The following is a 21,387-nucleotide window of genomic DNA, read 5'->3' on the forward strand; positions in this document are numbered from 1 at the left end:
AAGGCGAATCTCCGCCGGGCAGCGCTCAGAAGAAACGAGCGGACGGGCACTAGAGGCGCAGGCGGAGACTCGCGGTCATGAGACGATAGTGCGAACTTGAGCATTTACCAGAAACAACACCATGTGAACAAGGGGCACAAGTTTCGTGTAGACTGGACAATCTGGTATTCATATGATCAAGCCTGAACCAACAGGCTAATGTACACCCCAGGTCGTAAACTGGCCATCACCCCCTACTTCTGCCTCATCTTCGCAATACTGACAACGTTCCTCAATGTCCCAAAGGGCAACACATCCGCGATCCTCTTCTTGCTCGCAAACAGCATCACCAACCTATCGAGCCCACACCCCCAACCCCCCGTGGGCGGCATGCCCCACTCCAGCGCCTCGAGGTAGGACTCGTCGATTGCGCCCTGACCTTCGGTCTGGTAGTCTTGCTGTACCATGAATTTGCGCCGCTGCTCAAAGGGCGAGTTTTCTTCTTCGTAGGCGTTGACGTATTCGCGGCCCGCAATGAAGAGCTCCACGCGCGCAGCGATGCGCTGGGATGTTGTGGGGCAGGTGAAGGATTTGCTCAGCGGAGAGAGCGCTTCGGGGTGGTGCGTTATGAAGGTGGGGTTGTGGCAGAGCGGCTCGATATACACCTCCGCCAGCGTGTCGAGAAGACGCGGTAGCGTTGGGTTCGGAGGGATGTCGAGCGAGAGCTCTTTGAAGAAGGTGAGCACGTCTTCTATTGCGGTGGGTGCACCGAGGTCGGGGAGGGTGCGGCCGCTGGCGCGCTCAATGGCAGGGATGAAGGGTAGTTGCGCGAACGGCGCGGTGAAGTCAATACCCTCTGGAGCGGCGAGCGTGGAGAAGTAGGTCGAACGGAGGGACTCGATGGCGCTGTGGAGGCCGCGGATGAGGTGCTCCGTTCTCTCAATCAGTTGAGGGAGTGTCGCGCCGACTTCGTAGAACTCGCACGTTGAGAACTCTGGGTTGTGAGTGTTGTCAACACCTTCGTTTCTGAAGGCGCGCCCAATCTCGAAGATCTTGTCTTGTCCGCCTACGATTAGCCGCTTGAGGTTCAATTCCGGTGCTATCCGTAGTCTGATAGGCATGTTGGACATCTCGTTTGCGACCGTTTCGAAGGGGCGTGCGATTGCGCCGCCGGCGTTGACGTCAAACATTGGGGTTTCTACCTCGAGAAACCCAGTTTGTATGAACGAGGTTCTGATGTAGTCATAGATCAGAGCACGAAGCCTGAGTGTATCGGCGGGCTCGTCGCTCGTTAGCGAGTGGATGTGAGGTCGTCGAGCAAGCGTTTCAGCATTGTCAACTCTGTCGGGGATATGATGAAGGCAAGGCGCAAGGATGTGGGGAACCTTTAGCGCGAGGACAGTCAGTTGACCTGACAGTGTTCTGGTAGGGTTTCCTTCGACGGCTTTGTAATTGTTAGTGTACGATGGGCCACGATAACTTTGGCTGACTTACAGATCCAGTCGCCGACCCTTGCAACCTTCTTCAAGCTCTTGAATTTCTCATCCGAGTCGTGTTCGCTTAGCTTCTTGCGCTCCACCATGATCTGGAGTCGTTGAGTATCGCGCTCGAGATCAAGGAACATCAGCTTGGAACCGGAGAGGCGCACAGAGCGGACTCTCCCGAAAACGGAGACATTTTCAGCCTTCGTTCCTTGAATGTCTGCGAACCGGGCGTTGAAGTCTCGGAGTGAGAGCGGCTCAGCACCCGCCGGGTAGATCAGTTGAGGATGGTACTCGCCCAATGGCTTGATGTTTTTCAGCTGATCAAGCCGCTTCTGCTTTTCGACATCGTGTGGGCCGGTGAACGCGTCGGCGCTTACGTGCTTGAACCTGCACTGCACAGACAAATAAGCCTGAGCGTACTGAGGCCTGTGTGAGGATATTCCTCGGTAGAGGTAGGGGCGGAGGAAATGGAGAGAGGGTCTGCTCATCATGGCTTCGTCAGTCAGCTTCCTATTAGAAGTAACAGTGGGGAGACAAAGGTGAATGTGAAGGGATCAGATATGTGCAAAGAGTTGTTGAAATCAATCGCCCGAAGGCGTCATTCGCAACGGTTCTATAGTTGTTCATCATGAAAAAAGGAAGTGTAGTTGGTGGTTTCTAGTGCAGCTTCGAAAAGACCCCAAGCTTCCTAAGTATGGATAGCATGAATTTCTCTCTTGGTCATGCATTGGAAGTCCGTTGAACACCTGCAGGTAATGAATGAAAATATGTGGACTTACCTGTGTTGTCGTCACATCTCTCACATGCTGTCAACAAACGAAACTGCAAATTTCACGCAGCACCGCGCGCACGAGCAGCAGCCGGCAGAGCCAAGGCGGCGCTAGTTAGTCAGCTGGTCCAAGCGTCTCTTGCTTATATACAGCTCACCCCCCGCCCCTTGAGTTTGAAGGCATACTTGTAATTTTCTGCCCCTTTCCACCCATCTTGATCAAATGCTAACTATTATCCAGACCTTGTTGGGATGTCCGAGATCAAGTCTTCGGTTCATCTACCTTGATCAGCTGCATTGCACAGCGCGGACTGGTTGGGGTACGGCTTTCCTTCGGGGACGCCGCCGGCGCAATTTTTGTTGGCCTTCCGCTCATGAGCGTGCTTTTTTCGTTGACTGCCTTGCATTTTGCATAGCGTTAAAGAAGAATTGTGCTGCTGCTGTCAACTTGCTGTCGAGATGCTCGCGATCGCCTTGCTAAGCACCTGCCTACCACAGAACTGTAGGCGCCACCTCATCGCAGCGCTGCACCTCGAGTGATCAGAATCGATGGGATTGACTTGGAAACAGCCTCCACGTTTGGACGATGCGCGGTGGTCCTACCCATATCCGGATATGCCTCTCGTGTTTCTCTATAGCCGTGTGCAGGTATAGCGGTGATTCTGGTCTTCGGGGGCATCTGTCACTTGGCAGAGTCTGTCGGGGATGACGTTGAATAACCTTTCGCATCTTCGAGACCTCGGGCTGGCATCCATGTATATATGCACTACTGACGGCGCGATAGCTCCATTTAACATGCGCTGCACAAAGCTCAAGCGCGTCAAGCTCCAACGCCCACCGGAAAATCTATCCGTGGCGCTGCACGAACCTCATCTTTTCTCACGCCATCCTGGCATGCCCCGAGCTTTAACGGCGCAAGTGGGTCTAGGATACTTCAGACTCACATAACAGTCTCAGAGCGAGGTACCATAGTTACGACATGGTCTCGACAGCTAGCTGGATCGCAGCTTCAAAGCGCGCGGCTAGCGGTGGACTACTCCGGTGCCACAGCCAACACTCTCACGCTCAGATGTGCCATCATGGTCCTCCGTCCGCAACAAGATAAAGCAGCTGCTCCCTCCTCTTCGAACTGCCGCTCAGACTCCTCGCGCTGACAACGCTCCAGCTAACAGGTTCCGCTTCGACGGCTGCCCCGCGTGCCCGCGCTCTCAATGATCATCTGCCCCACCATGACATCGCCATGACATTGCGAATAAATACCATCAGCTCGTGTAATGCTCGATATGGCCCCCCCTGCACCATACAACGGATCTGTAGCCTTCTTCATCAGGTCATGACGTGGAGCTAGACTGTCTGGGCGTGTCTACAGGGCGAATGGCATTCATGCGGCTTGTCGGTATTTGTGTAGAGTTGCGGCATTGATGCGTGTGCATTTACTCTGTTAAACTTATGTCATCGCTTCGCGCGTTTCGACGCGAAGTCGATAGAAAGGTAGGTGCGACCCTCTCCCTTGTGGCTCCTCCATCAAACCCATCCCGAACTCTGTACTTTTCAGCTATCCTTTGAAGTACTTGATACCTTACCGATACCCGACGAAGCGCAAACAGCACAACTATAGTTCAAGATGATGTCCCAAGCTGCTATGCAGCTCGAGAAGGCTGTTGGTCATGGCGGCGAGGCTATCACAGCTCAGAATGTTACAAATCCCGGCAACGATCCATCGTATGCCGACCCCTCAGGAGAGAAGATGAAGGCTCTAGCTTGGATGGGCAAGAACAAGGTCGAAATGATCGAGTGCCCCAAGCCCAAGGTTATGGAGCCCCGCGATGTTATCGTCAAGGTCACCGGTTCTACAGTCTGCGGGTCAGATCTGCATCTGCTTCACGGAACGGTAGTTGAACTGCAGAAGGGCGACATCCTTGGTCACGAATTCTGTGGTGTTGTAGATGAGGTCGGTAGCCAGGTCACAAAGTTCAAGAAGGGGTACGTTCATCAGTCCTCGTTTTTGAGATTACACTGACATGTCTTTCAGGCAGCGCGTAGTTGCATCTTTCCAGATCGCTTGCGGTGACTGTTTCTACTGCAAACAGAAGCTCTCCTCACAGTGCGAGAAGACCAACGACAACACAATCGAGAACACCCTCTACGGTGGCCGTACAGCAGGCATGTTTGGCTACTCCCACTTCACCGGAGGATTCGCTGGTGGTCAGGCAGAGTACACTCGTGTTCCTTACGGCGATGTCAACCTCCTCCCTCTCCCCGATGACGTCCCTGATGAGGAGGGTCTATTTCTGTCTGACGTCCTTTGCACATCGTGGCACGCGGTCGTCGACACAGGTGTGAAAAAGGGTGACGTTGTCGCCATTTGGGGCGCTGGACCGATTGGACAAATGGCTGCAGAGTTCTCGCTGTTGAACGGCGCGAAGAAGGTCATCATGATCGACTCGAACTGGCGATTGGACTTCGTGCAGAAGAACTACCCACATATCGAGACTATTGACTTCTCCAAGCTCGGTCAAGGCGAGTCGGTGACAAGCAAGCTCAAAGAGCTGGCCGAGAACCGTGGTCCTGATGTCTCGATCGAGTGCGCGGCTGGTGAGTACACAAAGAGCTGGGCCCACTACTTCGAGATGATGCTTGGTCTTGAGACCGACACATCCGAGCTTGTCAACGAGATGATCACCAGCACGAGGAACTTTGGCAGCTGTGGTATCACCGGTGTCTACGTTGGCTTCGTAAGTCGCCCGCTCCAGACTGACACTCCGAATATGATCTAACACATCCAGACAAACCACTTCAACATCGGCTCGCTCATGGAGCGTGGTATCCGCCTGATCGGCAACGGCCAAGCACCCGTTCACAAGTACTGGGAGTCGCTCCTAAAGATGATCCAGGAGAAGCAGATCCACCCCTCGAAGATGGTCACCCACCGTGTCAGCCTTGACGATCTCGACAAGGTCTACTACAAGTTCGAGGAGAAGGCTGATGGCATGCAGAAGGTCTTCGTTGAGACAAAGTGGTCGTTCCCTGCGTCCCAGGGCTCGCCTGCGCTTACCAGGTACTAAACGGTACGCCCTGGCAGATGGCTGGCGTCATGCTGGATTCGCATAGTTAATGAAACTCCAGTGAATAACGTTCAAGCAATGCTATCCATGCCCCGTGTCTACCCGTTTCTCTTTTTCGTCTCGCTGACCACGCTGTTTGTCTTTTCACAGCAGCTTTCTGACACTCGATGATACTGGTCACCGTAGGCAACATATACCGCTGAAATGAAGTCGACTGAGTCCCTGATGACAATGTGTTCTATTTGCGTGGACTATCGTCCTTAATGTCACTATGAATTACAACGAAAAGGATTGCACTGTCTAGAAGAGCAAGCACCAACATAAGCTTGTTGGCATACGTATCTCAGACGATTGTCATGCCACCGAGGAAAAAAGTGTAGTTTCTATCACTTTCCTTCCCACAACCTACTTTCAACGATTTTACCGCATGTGCGAACACTCACATACCTCTCCAGTCCTCACATAATGCCTACTTAACCGTGCAGTTCTTCGCACGGGGCCTGTGAATGCAGACCTCGACGCGAATATCTTACCTCCGTGCAGCACCTATTCTACAGACTCGTAAGAAGATGGACGATCCACGGTCCTAGCCCAATCTATCATACTCGGCGACGAAGGAGGCGTGGGATATAGAGACCAGCGTGCGCTTCGTGGCTGATGCCTCCAAACGGTTTCTAAGGGTTCGTTTTCAGTGACGAAGAGCGGTGATTCGATGGTGCCGATATTAGGGTAGACAGGTGCAGGTGAGTTTGGAATGGGAGCTGAAGGGAAGGGTGTTGCGCTAAGCGCTGCTGACGCAATAGCCAAGGGTACGCGCTTGACGTGGGGGCACTTGCATACATAGCCTTCACGTACGTAATGCGTAATACGTCGCGGGGTGCGGCGCGGATTGTAACGGAAATGGTGAAGCAGTTTTACGTGGGAGTGCCAACGTTGGAGAATGTCCGCGGGTAGGTGATGTCGGAGTATGAAATAAGAGGGAATTCAAGCGCTGAAGATCATGCAATGATGCACCTGTCTCATTGGCGATCTGTTTTAGTGTCGGGCCTTCTTCAACATCGAAGAGTGTTTCGCCCGATATGAAGTCGGGGGGTTTCTCATGATTGATGTCAACCATGTTATTAGTGTATTCGGTTCATACCACTCTTAAAGAAGAAACCCAGTGTCCGCGGCCATGCGTGTTCTGTTCAAAAAGGTGGGACTGGCTTCCAGTACATATGAGCGACACATAAAGAACGATACTAAACATTGTTTGAGGGCCATCATGACTTCAGACACTGTGGGGAGGGAAGTGGGTTCATGGCGAGCATTATGATCGTTGCAGGCTGACGTATTTGCTTCACCGTTTTGGACATCGTGCTCTAAGACAGTGCTGTGGTCGGAATAGGCAAATAACAATGCACTGGTTGTTTGGTGGTGCTGATTTGTGGTAAACGGACAGCTCTTGTCGACCTCGCACAATACTCCTGCTTGTGGATATGCGGTGTACCAATATGTCGCCGTGTGACGTTGTGTGCAATCACGTGTACGAGCTGTAGCACAGCCTCCCAGTGCCTTTCCGTAACCGCTTCATCCTGAGTACACTGCAACGCCCAGCCGGACTACACTTCCGTTGCTCAGCCACCAAGTGTACACAATTCTGTGGCGCATGAGATGTGTTTCTGAAGTGCATCGGGTTTAGGTGAGATCGGGCGGCATACACCCCGCTGTTTGAGAATGCTCCGCGGCGGCTTGGCGACGTGTGGGCAATTCAGGCGCTCAACCCTTACGCCTGATGCTGACGACGCATAACTATGTGGATGCCTTCGCAATCAGGCACTTAGGCGTACTTGTCATGCGACGATTTTGACCGCATGTCCATGGCTACCTCGTGGAAGTCGTTCTCGCGGCGGGCCTTTCGCAGTTTCTTCACCTCATCGTCGCTCAGCTTGCGTCCGATGATATCCTCCAGCTCTTTTTTGCTGATCTTTTGATGTGCCTTCTCTTCCTTTGTAGCCTTGTTGCGCGGCTTGAAGCGTGCCTGCATGCGTATGCGGAAAGTGGTGCTGAATGTGACGTCCTCCGCATCCCCGCGTACTTCAGGACCGCTTGTGGACGACTCATCGATGCTCAGGTATCTCTCACGCTGAGTCTGCAGGGAGAAGGCGCCGGGGTTATCCGGTATCGCGATTATGAGGAAGCGTTCTTCTGGCGAGATGGCGGTCGCGTTTGCGCTGAGGATGCCGTACTTGTCACAGCTTAGGTATCTAGAAGCATTAGCATGTAGGCGAATTATCAAGCGCAGGTGGTCGTACCTCCCATGGTGGCCCTTCAGGTTGAAGTCTTCCGTGCCAGCAACCCTGTTAGCTACAAAGACTTGCCGTACATCGTGCGGTTCGGCGGTGGTCGCGTCGCCGTCGACGATGTTTTGCAGTTCACTCGCAAAGACCTTACCGACCGCATCACATGCTAAGCATGTTGACTTCTCGGTAGGTAGAACGATGACAATAGGTCCGGTAATGTCACTCGGCGCGTCTGCGCTCACCCAAGAGTCATCGCTCTCCTCGTCTGCAGGCGCTGACGTCGTCAATGCTTTTGAGGTCGATTGTTCGGCATCGTCTGCGTCATCGACTCTCTTGCGCTTCTTTACTTTCTTATCACCCTTGAAGGCGAGTGGCTTGACCATGTCGATAGCTCTCTGGTGGTGAGTCGTGCGCATCGGAATTCGACAAGCACTACTCGGAATTGGCCGACGAGCGGGCACGTGGTCATAGCTCCAGGCAGAAATGGGCAGGTGCGATTGGGTGAATGTCAACCGAGCTCTTGTATCCTCGCACTAATTTGAAGGTATTTACGATACTAAAGGTGATAGACTGCAGCTGTGTCACGGACTCCGAACGTTCGTTAGAAAATCCTAATCGAGTATCACCATGGCCAGTGCGAACGCTGCTATCAACCAGAACGCTATTGCGGTGGGTCTGGAAGATCTCAAGAACGGTAAGAAACGATCGATGGTTACTGCATTCTGATATTCTAGACAGGTACTAACGGAGTATCAGACAACGTTGACTTCACGCTGCTCGAGCAGGCCTTTGGCCCTGAGAGTCTTGGCATCATTGTTGTGAAGGACCTTCCTGAGAAATTCCACAGGCTGAGGCACAAGCTGCTGTCATACTCCTCTGCTCTTGCCAGTCTTTCACCAGAGGAGCTCGGTATGTAGAGCGTGCGCGGCGACTTCGGCCGGCTCTGACATGTAGTTACAGAGAAGCTTGAATCACCAGCAGCAAAGTGGCTCGTTGGTTGGTCTTGTGGAAAGGAAACGCTCAAAGATGGCCAGTATGACACTCTCAAGGGCTCATACTACGTCAACTGTGCGCCTGGGTTTGAGGAGTCGCAGAAGTCAGTCGCTGACAAGTACCCTTCATTCTCAGAGTACACAGCTCCTAATGTCTGGCCCTCGAAAGAGCTTCTGCCCGGCTTCGAGTCCACTTTTCGAGAGCTCACTACACTCATTATCGAGGTTGCAGTGCTCGTTGCTCGCGCCTGTGACAAGTATGCTGAGGCCAACATCGAAGGTTATCAAAAGGGTTTCCTGGAGCACCTCGTCAAGACAAGCGTGTCGACCAAAGCGCGGCTTCTGCACTACTTCCCTTCCCCAGAACCTAGCAGTGGGGCTTCAGACGCATCTAGCGGTGAAGAGGACGATTGGTGTGCTACACATCTTGACCACGGCTGCTTGACAGGTCTTACATCTGCCATGTTCGTCGACGAGGCTGCACATGCGCCGCGGACCGGCGCAGCATTTGCGCTTTTGAAAGAGCTCGAGCGCTCGCCCGATCCAAAGGCTGGGCTCTACATCCACTCAAGGACTGGGGCAACAGTCAAGGTCGGGATACCGCGGGACTGTCTTGGCTTCCAGACTGGAGAGGCTCTTGAAATCATCACCAAGGGCAAGTTTAAGGCTGTTCCCCACTTCGTCAGAGGGGCTGGGTCCGGCATTGGCGGGAAAGTTGCTAGGAACACATTGGCCGTGTTTACCCAGCCTAACCTCTGGGAGAAGGTGGACGAGAGAAGAGATTTTGCCGCGTTCGCGAAGGAGATTGTGGAGAAGAACCACTGAGAGGCTGGAAATGACATCATCTGTTATCTGCATCTTGAGTCTTGACCGCATCTGCAGCGGCAGTGAGGAAGTGATGGCATTTGATGATAGAATCAAGGCCTGGACTGGAGCGCGGCCCACCGCTGCCCTGGCCGAGAACGGCGCTTGGGTGTGTTGGGTAGCGGATGCAGCCGGGCCCAAGCCTGCAGTGAGGAAGGAGGCGCGCTGCGCAAGAGCCTCAGCGCTGGGCACGCCAACAACAAAAAGAACAGCATAGCGCATCATGAACTCGCCGAGCCCACGACGATCAAACACCACACATCGTGGGGGAATTGGACGGATGAATATTTTGCGCGTCCTGCGAGGCTCCGACATTGCTATCTGCGGCGCCTTCATCTATCTTCGGGGATCTGACGCGGCTGATGAGTAGTCGCTTGACAAGTTTTATCTCGATCTGCGCCGCCGAATCACAGACACGCAACCTTCTGATTTCTGCGCCACACATTTGCTGGCTTCCCTCGGGGATAGGCAGCACGGGAGCCCCTTGGGGCAGCCGTGGTGCAACCTCTGCAACGCTGGACAGAGGGACATGGCCCACCTAATTTGCACCAGTCCCAACTGCTGCGCTCCGCTGTGTTCGGACAGTGGTCGTGTCCTCAATCTCGCCATTCCCTGCGGTGCCGACTCCCGTAAGGCTGCAAATCATTCGCGCGGGAACAAGCCATTTCCATTACAGGCACACTGCCAAGCCATTGTCGACATGAAACGGGTGGGGAGCACATGGACATGATTCTCCTACGCCCAGCTTTATTACGCGGCCACCCATGCGTATGCCGGCGCATCTTACCCGTTGCAGCCTGAAGGCCACTTAGACAGGTAAAACCCATCGTCACTCGCTGCCACTCCTGACAACCTTTATCATGCCAAGCTCCGTATCCGACTACCCGTCTTCGCATGGGGGAACTTGCTTTTACCCTTAGCCACCAACACTTAACCTCCTGCTTGGTTCGCGTGGAGCTGTTTGAGTTGCGCTATAGCTGCCACGGTCCCTCTTCTATCCTCTCTCTCTTTCCCTATATCCGCCGCGTCCTATACATCCACCTAGGGCCTCACAATTCCCTTGCTTCACTGGACTTCGTACTCGCTTGTATGACGCCCATACTGAAGGTCCCGCTATCGCTCGTTCGCGCCACAGTCTCCGGGTTGAAGACGGTCGACTCTGGAGCCTCTGCTAGCACCATGGCTACCAACACTCGACAGAACGTGACCTGGGTCGAGGTATGTCCCTGAACCATAACGCCCACATTCCTCGCCTAACAAACGCAGGGTGTTCGAGGAGTTGCTTCTTTCTGGGTCGTCGTAACACATCTGTGTAGGGCCTGGGATTACAGTCTCTGGTCTCCACGCGACAGCGAGGAGGCCACACCACAATTACTCCAGCTACCTTTCCTGCGACTACCATGGCAGGGACGAATCGGAGTCACAATGTTCGCTTTTCTCACCGGTTACGTATGCGCAATCAAACCGCTTCGACAAGCAAAGTCCGGCAACATTCCAGCCGCTTTGACCACCCTTGGAAAATCAGCCTTCCGCCGACCACCGCGCCTGATCATGCCAGCTACCATTGCTATGGTCATCGCATGGTTCTTCGCTCAAATTGGAGCATTCGAGGTTGCTCGCCTCAGTGACTCTCACTGGCTAAGGCGTGCTGTTCCGATGAACATTGGCGGCCTCGATACCGAAATTCCCCGTCTCTTCCGGAACTTCCAGGGTGCTTGGTCTGGTGCCAATAACGAATACGACGATCACCAGTGGGCGCTACTTCCTCTGCTTCAGGGCGCTTTCCTCATCTATGTGCTCCTGTTTGCGACCGTTTTTATGAAGTTCCGTATGCGCTTGTTCACCTGCGTTGTCCTGTTCTGGTGGTACTGGATGCGAACCAGCCCTGAGAAGGGTATGTCGGATGCTGTCTCTTGACTTGTCGTATCATGCTAATGCTGGTCAGAAACTTTCGAATGTCAATTCCTTTACGGCGTTATGCTCTGCGACATTGGCTCGGAGAAGGGCTTCCGCGACTTTGTCAACAGCTACCCCAGAATTCGCCGCGCAGTTCTCACAACTCTCATTGTCGTTGGATGGTACGTAGCCTGCTTTCCAGGAGAGCACTGGGAGTGGGCTAGCTGGTCTGTTCAACTGAAGAATATTGGTGATTGGATCATCCCCGAGGGCGCTGCAAGCTACCCTAAGCGCTTCACCGCCATCGGTTGGGACCTCATGGTCACCGGAATCTGGCTCTCGCCCAGCCTGCAGAGCATGTTCTCGAACAAGCTTTTTATGTGGGTTGGCCGCAACAGTTTCGCTGTTTATCTTACCCATGGAACGGTCTTGAAGGTCGGTCTGGTACGATTGATCTACGGATGGTCTACCGCACCCTACCACGTCGAACAGCCTGCGAACGGTGAGGGAGATGCTATCGAGCACTACATCCCACGCTCCCAGAATTGGCTTGTTTGGGCTCTGGCCATCCCCACGTTCTTCGTCGTCCAGTACACACTCGCCCACCTCTGGACCACGTACGTGGACTCGCAATGTGCGAAGGCCACCAAGTGGCTCGAAGACACCATGTTTGAGAAGGACGAGGACGAGAAGCATGGCGTGGCAAACATGGCATAAAAGGCATTTGACCTGCTGGAATCAGGAGCATTGCGTTTTGTTTTATGATGAACATTTCTTTTGTCACTACATCCGCGGATACCAACACATCGTTCTCGCATTTTAAAGGAGTTTATTGCGGGCACCGCCCTGGACTTACCAGGCGCACTAGGGAGGAAAGCATTAGAAAGCTTATGAGCGAACAGTTCGAAAAATGGACAGGACGGCACGGGCAAGAGCATGTCACGATATCATGTGTAGAACATGCTAATAGCTAATCAAAAGTATACAATTTCATATTCGCGCACATGATCTCTGGGCATGCTGATCAGGCACAGAATGATATCGTTTGAAGTAAACATTGCACATCAGTCTTTATGCCACCCGCCACGGTCAAAAGTTGTACTTTGGCTCCCTAGCCACCGCCCACAAACTCACCCGGACAACAACAACAACAACAACAACGCCTCACGGCCAGCCACTTCTCCTTTGTACCACCGCAATGACGTTACTGTGCATTCAGACGCCACATCGCCAATACTGCCAAGCAACGGCATAACGCTGCACGGAAAGACGGGTGCAAGGGTGCAAAGCCCGAAAATACAGCTATAGGAAGACGATGTGCCGACTTCCGGGGTTGGTCCTCTACGTAGTGACGTACTAAATGCGCCGTGGATTGTGAGACGTGCATCTAGACTGTGGAGATAATGGTCTGGTAACCACTGTAGATACACGCAAGTGTCTCGGCAGGTGGTGATGTGTCTCGATATGCTGTTTTAAAGATGAAGGGAGTGGTGTTCATGTTGCAATAATTCAAGTCAGGTGTCTATTGGGAGGCTACACTGTGAGGAGATAATCTTCCACCAAATCTGGGTATTAGGATCTTCTGAAGAGAGTAATTCTACTCATCTACACACCTCTCATATCTCAGCATGCAACGGGGGCGCATATGAATACAGAGCATTAATATACGCTATTCGAGAGCAATGTCTTAAGATTGAAGCTTCAAAGTGACGCAGTACCCACGCGTTCGGTAAAAGTGCAACAAATGTACTCGACGCAACGAGCGTTCCATCCGCATGTCTCGGGTGCCGCAGTCCTTACTGAGGCAGATACACCCCTAGAGCTTTGATAAATTACGAGTTCATCTAAACAGCACTTTCCCTTTTGATCGCTTAACGTTGGTATTAGTATAATGATTGATCGCTGAGTTCGACCTCGTCGCACAATTAAGATTCGTCGCAAACAGACGTCACCACCCCCACATTATGGTTCTCCGCGGTCACGCTCGCGTTAAGCGATGTTGTTACGATGGTGATGTTGGTGACCATTTGCACCAACGCGAGCGAACACGAGCGGAGCGGAGAGAGTCCCCTCCGGCAGCGACACAGATTTGCTGTGGCGGTGCAGGTGTCATAATACCCTTTCGGTGCCTGGTATAAGGCGATGCTATGGTTATCGTATTGGTGATGTCGAGATAGTAGGGCTTTGGAGAAGACGAGAGCCAATGCTGCTGATCCGAAGAGGTATTTCATCCCCGACATTGTGCTTTGATACCGTAGACAATTCTCTGGCTCGGGGGCCCTACCCTGAAGCACTTTCACATCTACTCTCATCCAAACCTCAGTTGTATGCCATTGGCGGTATCATACTGGGCACTGCTCAAAACGAACCATCGCCGAACGTTCAACACTTGGAAAGTAGGACGTTCGCAGCCTCTGTTTTCAGTGAACGACATCTATCGTACACCATACCTACAACCCCGTCTCGTCGAACAAGATGTTATCTGCACATCATGATTGTTGCATTCGATCATATTCTGGCCAGTCAGACTTTGGCAGTATGTCGGCCATGCTAGAAGTGCTAAGCTTGTGCGATATTACGAAGATTTTGGCGCGAGCGTTAGCAGAGCGTAGCAGGTATCGACTACGGTCCATCTTTCGATGAGAAGCAGCCCGTATCGTTGACAGACACGTCAGGGATATATCATGCAATGTTCCTGCTCGAGTGAGATAAAACGTTATTAGAGATCGTCAGATCTTTTTGCGCACTGCTGCGCAGCATGGTCATTGACGTCCTCGTTACGATCTGCGATCTGCTGCACATCAGTCCCAAGTCAACAGAAGCCGAGATCGAAGAAAAAGCATTTGTGACCCCCAAATCCTGGCGACCCTGACCCTGACCCTGGCCAATGGGCATCAGCCCAAGAAACTGGGCCTTTACGCACGCAGCAATACAGGGGGCATCGCCATCAGTAAAGGTATTACCAACCATGGACGCGGGGGCGGTCTTGGGTGGAGTGCTGATTCAACTGTTGTGCAGCGCGATAGCTAAGGCTCTTCGTTTTGAGCGCAACAGTACGGGCGCATCATCCTCACTCGAAGTGAGTTTGCTGTAATTAGAAAACTACTTCGGTTGCGGCGTAGCGTCCGTTGTTTGACCGAGCCAGCGATTCTCATTCCTGCACGCAGAAAGCTCCTTGAACCGCGGCGATTTTCGGGGAATCGCCGGCACACGAAGCGATTCTCCTTAGGTACCCCGCAGTAGCGCATGTTGGACCTATCTCTTCGAATTACACTCTACCGCTTCCCCGAAAATCAGCCTCGTTGCCGTTGAGTAACCTTCGCACGGCTGACTTGTTCCTATTGCCCTACATCTGAACATGGCTGATGGGCCTAGTGCCTCGGTGCACATTGCTTCTACTGTTCCCGTTACTGCCGCCAGCCACACTGGTCCAACCGAGGCTAAGCGCCGTCGGATCGCCCTTGCATGCGTTGCCTGTCGAAAACGGAAATCCCGGGTGAGTTTACGCCGCGTTGCTGTGCTGTCATAGTTCTTCCAAGCCGCAGCTCGCTGAGAAAATACTCAGTGTGATGGCGCGTCTCCGTCATGCACTCTCTGTAGAGACTTCGGTTATGAGTGCCACTACACTGGCGCAGCAGCTAGTAGTAGAATCACTGTTGAAAAAAGGTGGGTGCCTATGGCACTATCCTGCGATGTGATGTGGTCTTAAGTAATGCAAGCAGTTACATATCAACTCTGGAAGCTCGAGTGGATAGAGTCGAACAATGGATAGTAGGCTTGCAACCCCTGACTGTTCTTCCTCGGCTCAGCAGTCTAGGCACGTCAAGAGTCCCAAGCACAACGACAGCAACGTTCGAAACAAATATCATCCCCGCAATCCAACGGTCTTTCCCCATTCGATGAGGATGAGGGTGTCCGCAATAAGGCAGGCGAGGAGGGCTTCGTCGATGCAATGGGTGTGATCACATTCGCAAGCGAAGAGGAAACCGCATATTTCGGGACGTGACATCCCCAATATCGTAGGCTTGCAAATGCTAATCCCAGACACAGGCCCTTCATCGAATGTTGCCTTCCTACGGTATATCGCACGCGGTATTGCCAACAAGTCATCACAGCCCTGGTCACCATCATTCCCAGGCCGTAATCGAGCCTCAGATCATGGCTTTGCAAGCATTTGCCGGAGTGGACTCCCCTCTCCAAGTGACAGACGAATGGCCAGCCACATCAATCTGTTCGAGCTTCCCGCCCCTGAAGATACGAGGAGGTTAATCAATGCCTTCTTTGTTGATACTGCAACTTTGTTTCCCTACCTGCACCGAGAAACGTTCTTGAATGCATACACGGCTGTCGGAGACAACAATTGGACAAAAGTAAGACGTACCTGGCTTGGTCTACTGAACATGGTGCTAGCCTTGGCGACAAGTGCGGTCGTTGACTCCCGCGTCTCTGCCCCCAACCGTATGGCGGCATCTGATATCTTCTATAGGAGGGCCGTAGACTTGTGTCGCGAACGCATGATGAGAGGGGCGACGTTAGAGATAGGTGAGAAGGTTTAGGCCATCTAGAGGATCACATATTGACTTTGCTTTCCACAGTGCAATGCTCCCTGCTCATGGGTCAGTATTTACAAGGAACACATGACTCTGTTCAAGCATGGGTTGTGCATGGCATCGCAGTTAAGGCTGCCTATGCGCTGGGGCTGCATTGCAACCACGCGCCAGATGACATCTCGCCCCTAGAACGGGAAGTACGGAAGAGGACATGGTTTGGTTGTGTGGTGCTTGACAGGTATGTTTGATGGAACCGCGAATTGGAGCCCAGCTGAGTTTCGAAGGACATTAAGCATGACTTTTGGGCGTCCACCCAGTATACCAGAATCTTTTGTGCGCATCGAAGCGCCAAAGCCGTACCATTTGGTGGTACCGGGACTCGAAGAAGACCCGAATGAGTTTCTGACCGTTGGTTTCTTCAACGCTACCATGTATGTACACCGAAGATTTCATTCACATCTTGTTCTCACTATGACTAGTAATCTGTATCGGATCATGTCGCAGGTGATAGACTCCCTGTATAGTCAGAATATTGGATGTGACACCATCGAAACGAATGACACTATCCTGCGGCTATTTCAACTTGAGCAAGAGTTATCCAAGTGGAAGCAGTCGGTCATTCCAGAGCTCACGGTGCTATCAGTGGATGACCCAATGAACCTCACTTCGGCAAATGCATTCGGCAGTTCAACGTTCCTCAAAACCCGGTTTTCCAACATCCTCACTTTGCGTTACCTTAATCTACGCCTGCTTCTACACCGACCTATTCTGAACAAGATACTGAATCAGGATGCATCCGATTTGACAGCAGCGCACGAAGGTCTTCTCCTACAACAAGTTGGGCAGAACAGTCTCCAGACGTGTATGAAATCTGCTCATCTGATCATCGCGACTGTGAAAGAAGCAGTCTCCGGGTCCAGCGCCGAGGGTTCTCTTCTTGGTGCATGGTGGTTTACGTTGTATTACAGTAAGCCTGCTATCATCCATTTAATTATGGACTAAGGTCTGAGAAATCATTTAGTAACCTTGTGTAGTATTCAACGCCTCACTCGTCATCATCGTAAGCTTCCTTGGCCACCTCAATCTCGGCGCCGAAATGCGTTCTTCGTATTTCACGGCGGATTCGGTATTTGCCACGCTGCAGCAGGCCATCTCGACTATGAAAGCGCTGGATAACGACAATCACACCATCGATCGATGCTGTTACTATCTAGAACAACTGGTCCTAGTATGCGCAAACATCTGCGATTGTGAGTGTGGCCCTACCCGAGCTTTCAGATTATTATGTCTCTTATTCTGGAACTAATTGGGATGTTTCCTACCCTAGATCACGGATACTCTTCCCTGACCATGCCCGCGGGCATCGCAATTCAACATGATGTGCAGGTCAATGGAGGCGCCACATCACTAATGCCGCATAACCAAGATCTTGATTTTGGTCAGTTCTTGCTCGAAAGCGATTTTGACTTCGTAGCGGGACATCTGAACACCAGGCTGGGCGAAGAAGTGACGAGTGGGGCAGACATGTTGCAGAACGAAGGCAGGAGTTTATGAGCATGGTAGTTTGCATACCAAGAGCGGGTAAAATTCTGCTTGGACGAGGATCTGTCTTGTTGTTATGCATGACTAGTGATCGTCTTCCCTTACTACTTGATACCGGGCTCTTGCACTTTCGTTAGTGTTCTGGATACTGCAGACAGGGGAATGCACCAGACTTGATCGGTCAAACTATTCTCTTGTGTTGCCAATGTCCACACGGCAAGATATATGGTGGCTTGGGTAGGATATCCGGACTCTGGATGGGAAAGCAGACTTACCACCAGTATAGGCTTCGTCAATGTCCCTACAGCAACACCATGGCCAAAACAGCTGTACACCACGTCCGCACTTCAACAGAATGTAGTAATGGCACATTTCTTATCTCATTTCTTCTAACAGTTCATCGTTCAGTATCAGTAGTTCATCTTCTCGAACTCCTAAGAAGATACTGCAGACTGTCCAACTCGAGATTACAGATCGACTAGGGCCTCAATGTCCATGTCTTGCGTTCTATAGAATCCCAAAGACTTGATCATCGGCTGATCGTCAAAGCGGTATAAGTATGTAGTAGAGTCTGTGGTGTTGAAGTGCTCATACGCAGCCCATGTGGGCACGCAGAAGGTGTCACCTTTGGTCCACTCCAGCTTCTTATCGCCTACATTGCTGTATCCGGAGCCTTCTATAACGTGGTAGACGCAAGATGAGGTTTCGCGCCTGACTGGGCTGTTGCTGTTGGCGTCAAGCCTTTCTGCAGAACCTCCGAGTGTCAAGGAGACTTATTTTAAGGTCAGCATTATACCGCCTAGAAGGCTGTTCGGTATGACGTACCTTCTGAACCGTCACGTTTAAGATACCTTAAAGCAGCCCATGACCCTGATTCAGCATCCAGCTTTGCTTTCATACCGGACCAAGGGAACACAATTGGCGACTCGCTTGTGTCAACATCTTCTGCGGGATAACGCGGATCTTTGAAGTGCTCGAGGAAATGCACCGGAAAATGTCGGAAGTTCGGGAGGTCGAGCCCATCCAGCCAGATCATTGGTCCTGAGCCATCCTTTCCGTGGTCGTGGTAGTTCCATCGAGGAGTGAGAATGACATCCCCACGCTGCATCTTGATTCGTCGGCCGTGGACGGCTGTGAAACCTCCGGAGCCTTCGATGATGAACCGCATAGCAAAGGCTACGTGACGATGAGCGGGAGCGGTCTCATTAGGCATGACTAGCTGGAGCCCAGCATAGATTGTGTCCGTGGTGAAAGGGGCCTCTCGAGCAGGGTTGGGAAGCATCAAGACTCGTCGTTCAGCTGCCTTCTCCGAAATCAGCTCTCCAGCTCGAATCAGATTTGGCCTGATGCGGTCATATTTCCACACATAGGGTATGCAACGTGGGTTTGGCTCCGGAGGGTTCAACTTTGCCATTTGAACCCAGAGAGGAAGTGTGTCTGTCCCGTCGAGGTCCGCAATGAGTTGCTCCGCGGTGTCCTTGGCCTGTGTGGGGGCAACAGATTGCGTCATGGTATTCGACTGGCAATGCTGCTGGGAATAGAGTCGAGTTGAAGATGTATCTGGGATGTCGAGTTTGTCTACGATCTGATGAACAATGTCGCATAGATATCTAAACGCCGAACTATGCCCTGGAAAGAAACGGAACCAACCGGCGTGTTGGTCGGGGCGAGAGATGCCATCGGGTATACGACGGGAAGCTAGCCGGAAGCCGCATCCGGCGTATACGTTCGACCAGCATTGAGCGTCGAACCGCAAGCTAGTCGCTGCGAGATTCGCTTCAAAAGCCCATTCTATCTTGAGTGTGCATTCAGAAGATACATCTATCAGAAGATACAGTCCAGAGGGAAGATAGTCGTTTTTCGCCCAAATATTCCTCCCACAATTTCAAGAGATGCCATCATATCCAACACGCAGTCTTCGGTTCCTAGATAAACTAGAAGCTGAAACGGCTGGCAAAGGGCATCATGCAGAACCCGGTCCGCAGGCTCGTGTTGCTTTGGACATAATTGTTGCAGGTGCGGGCCTTGGCGGCCTTTCTGTCGCTGTCGCTTTGGCACGAAAAGGTCACAAAGTACGCGTTTATGAGCAAACTGTGACTCTCGCCGAGGTACGATTCATTTAAATTTAGGCTACCGCCTCCGTTACTAATGGTTTCAACAGGTCGGCGCAGGCATCCAAATCCCATCTAATTCCAGTCGCCTGCTTCACAAGTGGGGTCTGGAACCCTTCCTTAAAGACAAAGTAGTTGAGCCAGAAACCATAACGTTCAGGAGATGGGAGAATGGGACACCTGTGGGATTGACCAGACTTGTCCCAGATTTCCGCCGTTCGTTCGACGCTCCTTATTGGGTTGTCCATCGTGCGCACTTTCACCAAGCTCTGCGCGATCTTGCGCGTAGCCTTGGGGTGGAGTTACATCTCAGCTCGAGAGTCAAGAGCTACGACCCTACTACGCCATCTCTTACCTTAGAGAACGGTGCTGTTCATACAGCTGATCTTATCGTCGGAGCGGATGGTAGGTCCTCGCACCATAGCCTTGCTAAGAGCATCAACGCTAACTGCTATATACAGGGCTGAAATCACTCGCTCGAAAATCGATTCTGAGCAATACGAAGGAGACCCCCCCGGTCTCTGGATATGCTGCATACCGAGCAACTGTCAGCGTCGACCAAATCGCAGCTGATCCAGATCTGTCTTGGCTGACTTCGAGACCAAACCTTAATGTCTGGTGAGTATAGGGAACGCTCGCAGTGTACCATTCTCAAGAAAACCGAAACTGACGGAAGTTTAGGATTGGTGACAACCGACATGTCATGACCTACATGATATCAGGAGGCGAGAAGTTCAACATGGTACTTTCGCATCCGGAAACTACAGAACCCCATACCTGGAACAAAGATACGACGCTGCAAGATATGAGGAGTCACTTCGAAGGATGGGATCCAGCGTAACAGCCCTGTCCGAAAAGAGTCGTGCAACATGCTAATACTATCCAAGACTACTCAAATTGATGAGCCTGATTGACTTCACGCTGAAGTGGCCTCTGCTTAGTGCATCACCGCTGAACCGATGGGTTCATGAGGACGCGAAAATGCTCATCATGGGCGATGCAGCTCACGCGATGGTCCCTTACATGTCACAGGGTAAGTACTTGCACGAGCGAAATATAGTAAACGTGGGCTAATCCGGTTGCCCACAGGCGCTGCCATGGCAGTAGAGGATGCGGCTGCTTTCGCGGCGGTTCTGGAGCAGATAAGCGATAGGTCTGAGTTACCACGAGCTCTCTCCGTCTTCGAGAAGGTGCGAAAACTTCGTACAAGCCAGATGCAAGAAGCATCTCTTATCAATGCTAAGCTTTGGCACTTCGCGGATGGCCCGGAGCAACGAGCGCGAGATGCAGCAATGGCGCCCGAAGTCCAGGGTATACATTTCATTGAAAGTCCAAATCAGTGGAGCGATCCGCAGACACAAATATGGTGTTACGGTTATGACGCAGAAGAAGAGGTGCTCAAGGGATGGAGAGCTGAGAACTGATCTTACACTTGTGGAGGATATGGACTTCTTACAGAGTAGTGCACCTTGTATCACCCTCCACTCTCCGCACTCTGACAAGCATAAAAGTCCATGCATAGGAATTTCTCAGTCTGCTAAGCAAGCTTTGTTGAACAAAGTAGATCGGCTGGAGAGTTGTCGTTACTGGAGCCTCTCAAAGAGATGGGTGGGCCAGGGTCACATCTAACCCATGACTGTATGTATTTGATTTTATTTCAATCATCTGGTGATCTCGAGGTATCACCACCCTGAAAATCTATACACCCAATCCAATTTGGGCTCAACGATGCGTGCAGTACGTGGTGACCGTCACACTGGCATGTTTGCATTCACTTCCATATCTGAGCCACGCTATGACCCAAAGGCTACCCTCTTGGACCAGAATTTCAGTTCCGGAACTCATTCCGCCAC

General features: G+C 52.0%; 8 protein-coding genes across 8 annotated transcripts; 5 read left to right on the plus strand and 3 right to left on the minus strand.

Annotated features, from left to right (window-relative positions):
* Window positions 1-56: 56 nt before the first annotated feature.
* On the minus strand, window positions 57-2,253 carry M421DRAFT_426377 (lysyl-tRNA synthetase). Its single transcript, XM_033594367.1, has 2 exons — window positions 1,474-2,253; window positions 57-1,423 (listed from the first exon to the last, which is right to left on the minus strand). The coding sequence occupies exons 1-2, from the start codon at window positions 1,952-1,954 to the stop codon at window positions 234-236; spliced, it is 1,671 nt and encodes a 556-aa protein (XP_033443138.1). The 5' UTR covers window positions 1,955-2,253; the 3' UTR covers window positions 57-233.
* Window positions 2,254-3,874: 1,621 nt separating this feature from the next.
* Window positions 3,875-5,297, plus strand: M421DRAFT_76769 (S-glutathione dehydrogenase; the record flags this gene model as incomplete). The annotated part of the gene is made up of 3 exons (XM_033597255.1): window positions 3,875-4,215; window positions 4,265-4,967; window positions 5,019-5,297. The coding sequence occupies 3 exons, from the start codon at window positions 3,875-3,877 to the stop codon at window positions 5,295-5,297; spliced, it is 1,323 nt and encodes a 440-aa protein (XP_033443139.1).
* A 1,819-nt stretch (window positions 5,298-7,116) lies between these two features.
* Window positions 7,117-7,962, minus strand: M421DRAFT_96462 (actin-crosslinking protein; the record flags this gene model as incomplete). The annotated part of the gene is made up of 2 exons (XM_033598394.1): window positions 7,117-7,543; window positions 7,592-7,962. 2 exons carry the CDS (start codon window positions 7,960-7,962, stop codon window positions 7,117-7,119), a joined length of 798 nt encoding a protein of 265 aa, XP_033443140.1.
* A 154-nt stretch (window positions 7,963-8,116) lies between these two features.
* On the plus strand, window positions 8,117-9,729 carry M421DRAFT_426383 (Clavaminate synthase-like protein). The gene is made up of 3 exons (XM_033594368.1): window positions 8,117-8,273; window positions 8,336-8,488; window positions 8,540-9,729. The coding sequence occupies exons 1-3, from the start codon at window positions 8,207-8,209 to the stop codon at window positions 9,394-9,396; spliced, it is 1,077 nt and encodes a 358-aa protein (XP_033443141.1). The 5' UTR covers window positions 8,117-8,206; the 3' UTR covers window positions 9,397-9,729.
* A 301-nt stretch (window positions 9,730-10,030) lies between these two features.
* Window positions 10,031-12,333, plus strand: M421DRAFT_426384 (uncharacterized protein). Its single transcript, XM_033594369.1, has 3 exons — window positions 10,031-10,653; window positions 10,702-11,329; window positions 11,381-12,333. The coding sequence occupies exons 1-3, from the start codon at window positions 10,525-10,527 to the stop codon at window positions 12,046-12,048; spliced, it is 1,425 nt and encodes a 474-aa protein (XP_033443142.1). The 5' UTR covers window positions 10,031-10,524; the 3' UTR covers window positions 12,049-12,333.
* A 2,286-nt stretch (window positions 12,334-14,619) lies between these two features.
* On the plus strand, window positions 14,620-17,791 carry M421DRAFT_426386 (uncharacterized protein). Its single transcript, XM_033594370.1, has 10 exons — window positions 14,620-14,827; window positions 14,897-14,997; window positions 15,054-15,102; window positions 15,149-15,329; window positions 15,382-15,873; window positions 15,927-16,119; window positions 16,166-16,312; window positions 16,361-16,848; window positions 16,916-17,131; window positions 17,209-17,791. The coding sequence occupies exons 1-10, from the start codon at window positions 14,690-14,692 to the stop codon at window positions 17,433-17,435; spliced, it is 2,232 nt and encodes a 743-aa protein (XP_033443143.1). The 5' UTR covers window positions 14,620-14,689; the 3' UTR covers window positions 17,436-17,791.
* On the minus strand, window positions 17,787-19,042 carry M421DRAFT_426387 (putative gentisate 1,2-dioxygenase). The gene is made up of 2 exons (XM_033594371.1): window positions 18,249-19,042; window positions 17,787-18,195 (listed from the first exon to the last, which is right to left on the minus strand). The coding sequence occupies exons 1-2, from the start codon at window positions 18,931-18,933 to the stop codon at window positions 17,891-17,893; spliced, it is 990 nt and encodes a 329-aa protein (XP_033443144.1). The 5' UTR covers window positions 18,934-19,042; the 3' UTR covers window positions 17,787-17,890.
* Window positions 19,043-19,315: 273 nt separating this feature from the next.
* M421DRAFT_76810 (FAD/NAD(P)-binding domain-containing protein) lies at window positions 19,316-20,958 on the plus strand (the record flags this gene model as incomplete). The annotated part of the gene is made up of 6 exons (XM_033597262.1): window positions 19,316-19,531; window positions 19,585-19,939; window positions 19,996-20,152; window positions 20,216-20,371; window positions 20,422-20,567; window positions 20,624-20,958. The coding sequence occupies 6 exons, from the start codon at window positions 19,316-19,318 to the stop codon at window positions 20,956-20,958; spliced, it is 1,365 nt and encodes a 454-aa protein (XP_033443145.1).
* Window positions 20,959-21,387: the final 429 nt, after the last annotated feature.

Source organism: Didymella exigua, assembly GCF_010094145.1.
Source record: "Didymella exigua CBS 183.55 unplaced genomic scaffold M421scaffold_58, whole genome shotgun sequence".
In the NCBI taxonomy this organism is placed as follows: Eukaryota; Fungi; Ascomycota; class Dothideomycetes; order Pleosporales; family Didymellaceae; genus Didymella; species Didymella exigua.

Coding starts and splice junctions, on each gene's coding strand:
- M421DRAFT_426377 (XM_033594367.1), bottom strand. CDS start 1,954: ATGATGAGCAGACCCTCTCTCCATTTCCTCCGCCCCTACCTCTACCGA. Junction 1,424..1,473: donor AAGGGTCGGCGACTGGATCT/GTAAGTCAGCCA, acceptor ACAATTACAAAG/CCGTCGAAGGAAACCCTACC.
- M421DRAFT_426383 (XM_033594368.1), top strand. CDS start 8,207: ATGGCCAGTGCGAACGCTGCTATCAACCAGAACGCTATTGCGGTGGGT. Junction 8,274..8,335: donor TCTGGAAGATCTCAAGAACG/GTAAGAAACGAT, acceptor ACGGAGTATCAG/ACAACGTTGACTTCACGCTG. Junction 8,489..8,539: donor TCTTTCACCAGAGGAGCTCG/GTATGTAGAGCG, acceptor ATGTAGTTACAG/AGAAGCTTGAATCACCAGCA.
- M421DRAFT_426384 (XM_033594369.1), top strand. CDS start 10,525: ATGACGCCCATACTGAAGGTCCCGCTATCGCTCGTTCGCGCCACAGTC. Junction 10,654..10,701: donor AGAACGTGACCTGGGTCGAG/GTATGTCCCTGA, acceptor TAACAAACGCAG/GGTGTTCGAGGAGTTGCTTC. Junction 11,330..11,380: donor GCGAACCAGCCCTGAGAAGG/GTATGTCGGATG, acceptor AATGCTGGTCAG/AAACTTTCGAATGTCAATTC.
- M421DRAFT_426386 (XM_033594370.1), top strand. CDS start 14,690: ATGGCTGATGGGCCTAGTGCCTCGGTGCACATTGCTTCTACTGTTCCC. Junction 14,998..15,053: donor AGAATCACTGTTGAAAAAAG/GTGGGTGCCTAT, acceptor TAATGCAAGCAG/TTACATATCAACTCTGGAAG. Junction 16,313..16,360: donor GGTTTCTTCAACGCTACCAT/GTATGTACACCG, acceptor CACTATGACTAG/TAATCTGTATCGGATCATGT.
- M421DRAFT_426387 (XM_033594371.1), bottom strand. CDS start 18,933: ATGACGCAATCTGTTGCCCCCACACAGGCCAAGGACACCGCGGAGCAA. Junction 18,196..18,248: donor TAAACGTGACGGTTCAGAAG/GTACGTCATACC, acceptor CCTTAAAATAAG/TCTCCTTGACACTCGGAGGT.